The following is a 6,720-nucleotide window of genomic DNA, read 5'->3' as shown; positions in this document are numbered from 1 at the left end:
CTCTGCAGCCGGCCCTGCCGCCCGCGCACCCCCACCACCAGATCCCCAGCCTGCCCACCGGCTTCTGCTCCAGCCTGGCCCAGGGCATGGCCCTCACCTCCACCCTCATGGCCACTCTGCCCAGCAGCTTCTCGGCTTCGCCCCAGCATCAGGAGGCGGCCCGCAAGTTCGCGCCGCAGGCCCTGCAGGGCAACTTCGACAAGGCAGACGGCGGCATCCCGGCCGAGACAGAGGACGGCAAAGCCTTCCTGGCCAAAGAAACCTCGCTGCTGTCGTTCTCGGCCTCCGAGGCGGTGCAGGCTTCCCTCGGTGAGTGGTGCCCGACGCTCCGCTCCTCCTCCCGAAGGAGACAGGAGGGATGGGCAGGGGTCTGGGCCGGGGTCTGGCCGAGGGAGCGAGGGGGACAGGATGCTGGCAGGCTGTGCGGGCAGAACGGGGCGGGGGTGGGGATGGCGGCAACCTTGGAAGCCTCAGGATCTACCGAGTTCCCAGTTCCGTAGTTTCCAGAGCTCTGACATGATGGAAGAAACGCCGAGGCTGGGTTGGCGAGCGGCCCCTTCGCATAGTCCCCTTCGGACAGCCCTTGCCCTTCGCCGCCCCCCACCCCTCCTCCTCTTTCGGGCTACTAGGCGGGATGCCTGGCTTTCCCGCCTCCACCGGCGGCCCTGAGCCGCCAGACTGTAGAGCAGGAAGCTGCGAGAAGCCGAGCCGAGCAAGCATGGTGGAGGAAAACCTAGAGCTCAGGGTGGGCAACTTCAACCCACACGTTATGGGAGAGGGAGAGCACCCCCGCCGCCGGCCCACTGTGTTTCAGCCAGCGTCCCTGGGGAGCCAGCAAGAGAGCTGGGGGCGGGGGTCACCGGGGCCTGCCACTTGGGGAGCTCAGCTCAGACGCGCTTAGTCTCCGAAGGGTCCAGTGGGTCAAGAGAGAGGTGGGGGGAGGTAGGGGAGCCCCAGCCGGGTCAGGGTGCCCGAGCTGGCCTAGATCTACAGGGCTCACTGCCAGCCCTGGCAAATCCGAGTAGCTTCTCTCCTGGGACCTGCCACCTGGAGGGCTCCCTTGGGGTCCTGGGTGGGTGGGTGGGTGGGGGAGGCTGTGAGGATATCGAGGTGAAGTGGGTGGCGCTGGGCTCCTAATTCCCAACTTCTCCCAAAGCATTAGTCATCTCTGCCTAGCACATCCAGTAACCTTCCCCAACAGGGAAAGAAGTGACCCTCTCAGACCTCCTGGAAAGGGAAAGCCATTCGCGCCCCCCCACCCCTCCCCTACAGTGGGAGCAATGCAGAGACTGGGGGCAGGTGGGCCTGGCACCCTCCCAGCTCTCTGACAAAGAAAGCCAAAGCCAGGCTCCTCGGTTCAGCGAAGGCCAGGGCAGCAGCTGGGTTTCTACCAGCCTCCAGAGGAAAGGAGGTTTACTTGGTGGGGAGAGTGCCAGTAAAGGCAAGAAGGGGACGGTCAGGCACCTCGAGGATGTCGGGAGGTAGAGACGGGGTCAGAGGCGGGCTGAACTGGGGGTGAGGGGAATCCAAAGCCACTGTGTCCCACTCCCTTGTCCCAGTGCTCGCTTCTGCATGTCCTTCCAAAAACAAAACCACCGCCTAGCTAAAGGCAATTCGACCACCCTGGGGGCACCCACACAGACACGTAGCCAGCGCACGCAGACAGGCACTCTTCTGCCCAGGCGAGGAAATTAGGATGGGAGATAACTTTGCTGGAAAGAAAAAGCTTCCTGAAGGACAAGCCTAAAACTGTAGAGTTCTCCCCCTTGCGGAGACCGCCGGGGGCCAGGGCCAGGGCCAGGGGAGGGGGCAGGGGCAGGGCTGGCCCAGGAAACGTAACGAACTGCCCATTTGGTTTGGTTTCAGTGGGGGCCATCAGAGGCCAGGGGAAAGACGAGGCCAAAGGGGAGGATGACTCCAAGGGCAAAGAGGAGAGCTTCTCCATGGACAGCGACCTGGATTACAGCTCCGACGACAACATCCCCAGCCAGGCGGTCCACAAGGAGGAAGACTTGGCCGCGGCCCTGGAGGAGAATCCCCAGAGCAGTAGCAGCAGCAGCAGCAGCAGCAGCAGCTCGGGCAGCACCACCTCCACCGGCAAGAACCGGCGGAGGCGAACGGCCTTCACTAGCGAACAGCTCCTGGAGCTCGAAAAGGAATTCCACTGTAAGAAGTACCTGTCCCTGACCGAGAGGTCGCAGATCGCCCACGCGCTCAAACTCAGCGAGGTCCAAGTGAAAATTTGGTTCCAGAACCGCAGGGCCAAGTGGAAACGGGTCAAGGCCGGCAACGCCAACTCCAAGACCGGGGAGCCCTCGCGGAACCCCAAGATCGTTGTCCCCATTCCGGTGCACGTCAGTCGTTTTGCCATCAGAAGTCAACACCAGCAGCTGGAGCAAGCCAGGCCCTGAGCGGCCAAGGGTCCCCTCCTCCATTTCCTCAGTCCCCCACCCCAGCAGGTGCCAGGAGAGGCGAGACCCACCCCCACCCCCACCGCACGCGCACACACACACACACACACACACACACACACACACACACACACACCGGGACAAAGGAGGAGCAGAAGGAAAGCAGAGTCCTAGCCGACTCTCAGAACTGTTGGAAAAACAAAACGTGGAACAAAACAAACAGAGTTGAACGTTGGACACAGAAGGCGAATTGAGAGTCTCTGAATTTCAGCGAACGCTGAAAAACTCTTTTCGGACGAGGGAAACATCGGAATCTGGCCAGAGGCACTAAGTATTATTCTCTCTTACTTTGTATATAGTTAATCTATCTATAGCGAATCTCCGCTGCAGGATTCTCTTGACTCGAAAGGGACCAACTCCCCCAGCTTCGTGAAGGTCTGACATTCCAGAAGAAACCGAGATAAGAGCCCAGCCGATACCCTGCGGTATGCACAAGCCAACCCTTTCGGTTTTTTCTTTTAGTTTTCTTTTTGTTGTTGTTGCTGTTGTTGTTGCTGTTCCTTGGCTTCTCCAAAGGTAAAAGGAAACCCGAGAAACGCTCGGGTTTCCCCCTTCCTTTCTTTTTCGGCTTTCCGAGCGGCCCGAGGGGCAGCCGTTTGCAGGGTGCCCTCGTGAACCTTTTTTGGGTTGTTGTTTGCTTTGTTTTCCCCGGCTTGGCATCCTCTCTGAGTTGCCTATCCTTAACTAAGCCATGTTTGAAAGCACGTCGGTCTCTATTGTGTTTAATTTATTTCAATGTAGCTCATTTCCTTCTAAGTTATGGAATTTAAACAAACTCAGTCTTGTGAATAATAAAAAGAAAAAAAGAAAAAAGAATCCAAGCGGGGACCTGATGCGTCTGTCCAGAATCCGAGTCTCTGCTTGGCCCCGGGATTCCCACGGGGCGATGGATCCGGCAGGAGCAGATTGGGGGGGGGGGCAGGGGGGCTCCTTAAAAAGCCGCCTTCAATTGGTCACAGCAGCGCTTTAGAGGAAGCTCGTTTCTCTCTTAGGAACCCTCAGGTCTCGGTTGGGATGGGACTGAACAGCAAAGCCATGTGGAAAACTTTGGCTGGAGGAAGGAAATGGGGGGCCACATCTAGCAGCTCCCCGGGGCTGCTGCTGCTGCTGCCTCCTCGAACCCTAAAACAGGAACTCTGCTTAGAATCCATAAACTCCCCAGCCCTAGCCCGCGGACTTCCCTAGGCTCTCTCGTCTAGCCTTCAAACAGTTGCCCACCCGACTGCAAAGGCTATCCCGGCCCCCTCATTTTGGGGGGAGGAGAGGACCTGGGGGAGCCTGAGGTCCTTGCGCCTTCCACCAGTTCCCCCTTGCCCGGGAGACTCGCCTCCCTCAACCCCACTCCCCACCCCCCGTAATGGATTCAGCGAAGTTGTAGGGGGAGGGTTTGGCAGCCTTTAAATGATGATGATTTGGAAAATGTTTAACCCCTTGGGCCGGTCCCTAAGCTCCCAGGCCTGGCAGATGCAGGCTATAAACGCCAGCTGATTATTTCCTGCACCTCCCCACGCTCCAGCCCTCCCCCTCTGGGAGTGGGGCGTCTGGGGCTTGCTGGATGATATATGCACAGGGAAGGCCGGGCCTGGGTTTGGCCGGGGCATCGCATGAAGGTGTGGAGGGAGGCCCTGCTTTTCAAAACAGCTCAGAAAAAAAGTACTTCCGCCCCCCTCTCTCCTTAGGTTCGCCTCGGGAGCCTCCTGGAATGACCTGCTCTCTCTATCTCTTTCACTTTCTCTCCATTCCCCAGTTAGAGCGCCTTCTCTTTCCCCTTTCACTGTGGCCAGCTTGTTAGCTGACAAATAGTTCAGAGAGACAAGCATTAGTCATTCGGTGCAAAGGGCAGGACTCCCCCCGCCTCTCTCCCGAAAACATTAAACTGCTCAGCAGAAGTGCAGATCCAAGGCGGCTGCCGCCGCCGAACCCAGGCTCCTGGACAGGGTTTTACAACAGTCCGAGTCCCTGTTTCTGCGTCTGTCTGACCGTCCTGAGGCACTGCCTGCGTGCACAGACGGCGTCCAGGCCGCCGAACAATCGATGAAAAGAGCCCCCGCCCATCCAGTCGCTAAGATTTAGGAGAGGATTTTTCAAAAGCAGGGAGAAAACTTCCAAACTGCTTCCGAAATCCCAATGTTTAAGCTGAGTGGGGGGAGCAGGCGTTGCGTAGACCGCAAGCAGGCAGCTTCTCCAAACGTTTCTCCAAACGCCCGCCCCAAGATAGGGCTGAAATGCAGCCGGGCTGGATACTGAAATCGACATTATTTACATCAGTTACACTTTTTTTTTTTTTTACAAGCTCGGGGGCTCGGGGCTAAGAGCCGAGCTGCCTTTCAGTAGTGAAGAAATGAAACTTTGTAGTCAGAGGCTGCTTCTAGCTTTACTCAAAAAATCTGCTCTTCCCATCCCTACCTTCGAGGTGCTCAGAATTGATTTTTCTTTTTACACAATGGACCATAATATTTATAGTGACTAGTAAACGACCCGGGCATGGATTGTTTTAAAGGATGATAAAATATGGGCACAAATTCTTCCTCCCTCTTCTCCCCCCTCCCCCCATCCCTCAGGCTGGGGGAAAGAGCAGGACAACTGGGCTTGTCGCCTCTCCCTTCCGCCGCCGGCAAGCTCCTCCATTCTCCTTACAGTGAGTATAGACGCGTGCAAACAGTCCCCGTGGATGCCTCTGCCTGACTGTTTTCAGAAAGCTTCCGTGGCTCCCATCTGATGACAAGTACACGGCCGTGGCTTTCCAGCCAGACCCACCTGCACACCCTCACAAAGGCGCGTGGAGAAGCGAGCACTCGTGCGGCCGGGCTGGTGGCAAAGATGTGCGTGCTTCCCCCCAGCCCCGCACTCGCCCTTCCAAGGCAGAGCAGGGCTTTAGTTTGAGTTTGTCAGCTCGCTGGCTTAGTGAGTCCGCTGTGCTGCGCGGCACGCGTGGTTCGGCCTCCCTCGCTCTCTTCTGTCGTTCCAGCTTGCACAGGTCACTCTGGGGACTTGGGCAGAGCTGGCTCGGTGAGAGCTGGGGATTTTCCACAGCGTGGGCCGGCGAGCGACGCCAGGTAAGGGGCAGGGGATTTGTGCCATCCCCACGGAGCCGTGTGGGACAGCGCCCTGCGCTCCGGGGGAGAGGAGAAGCTCTGGACCAGAGCGCACAGCCGCTTCTCCATCCAAAGAGAGGAGGGAACGGCGCCTGACGCAAGGGGAACCGGATGCCCCCTTAACCCGCCTGGGGACAAGTGCCAAGCGCCCTTCCATTTCCAACCTAGCTTCCCAGGGTCCGAGTTCCTAGGACCTCCTTCCCAGGCCCACGGGGAGCTCAGCAAGTTGCTAACGCATTGTATTTATTGCTGGCACGGGCTTGTGGACAGGGAAGATGGCTGCAGGGAAGAGCCAGGAAACATTGCTCCGTGATTTTTACTGCTCTGCGGGTTGAGTGGCTTGGAGGGACCCTCATAGCGACAGGCACAACTAAGGGCCAGGGGCTTTCACATTTTCACTGTCTTTAGCACAGAGACGGACTCCTTTATCTAGGGAAGGTACACAGCGGCCAGGAGTCGCAATCGCAGGGAGTCTTCAGAATACCCGTGATCCTTCCTCATCCTTCTACCCCCAAGTGTGACAGGAAATCTAGCTGTCATCTTCCCACCAGGAATAAAAGGGAGGGGTGGGGGCCAGAGATCCTGAAGCGTTGCGGTGGAACACAGCTGACCCCCAAATCCTCACCCATGGCATTTGCTAATTAGTTTTTTTCCCTCACCTTCTCCCTCCCCCACCTGCCCAAGTCGTCCCGGTCCCTCAGAGGAAGGGAGGCAGAATGATCACCAAGAGAGGCAGAAAGTGCCCAGAAGTGGAGGCCACTGAGCCAGGCAGAGAAGGAAGGGAGAAGATAAACAAGGAAGAGGGCTTGATGGCTGTCATCATCACCATCATCACGGCTTTCATTTGGCTGCCTAATGAGTCAGATCACAGGCAGAGAGAAAAATTGTCAATCGCCCAGGCTCTAATGAATTTTTTTGCAAATTGTAATCAAGCCAGGCCGTCTCAGCTGGCTGATTAATGAGACCCACGAGGCCTGGCCAGCACCTCAGCTTTTTATTCCATCCCGTCCTCCCTGCACTAAATTAACAGCAACTTGTCTGAGCTTCAAATTAACTCCCAATGATTAATTCTGATGGGGGGGCCTGAAGAATAGCTCCGTCTAATAGGCACTGGCCTGCGAGGCGGCTGGAAATTAATACACTTCCCCTTTGGC

At 57.4% G+C, this 6,720-nt stretch overlaps 1 protein-coding gene across 1 annotated transcript; it reads left to right on the top strand.

The window, feature by feature from the left end:
* Nucleotides 1–5: 5 nt before the first annotated feature.
* GBX2 (gastrulation brain homeobox 2) lies at nucleotides 6–2,411 on the top strand (the record flags this gene model as incomplete). The annotated part of the gene is made up of 2 exons (XM_044685203.1): nucleotides 6–309; nucleotides 1,867–2,411. Coding segments are annotated over 2 exons (849 nt in total), but the record flags the coding sequence as incomplete, so codon positions are not given.
* Nucleotides 2,412–6,720: the final 4,309 nt, after the last annotated feature.

Source organism: Gracilinanus agilis, unplaced genomic scaffold (assembly GCF_016433145.1).
Source record: "Gracilinanus agilis isolate LMUSP501 unplaced genomic scaffold, AgileGrace unplaced_scaffold6957, whole genome shotgun sequence".
In the NCBI taxonomy this organism is placed as follows: Eukaryota; Metazoa; Chordata; class Mammalia; order Didelphimorphia; family Didelphidae; genus Gracilinanus; species Gracilinanus agilis.
This window is presented reverse-complemented; position numbering and strand designations above follow the sequence as displayed.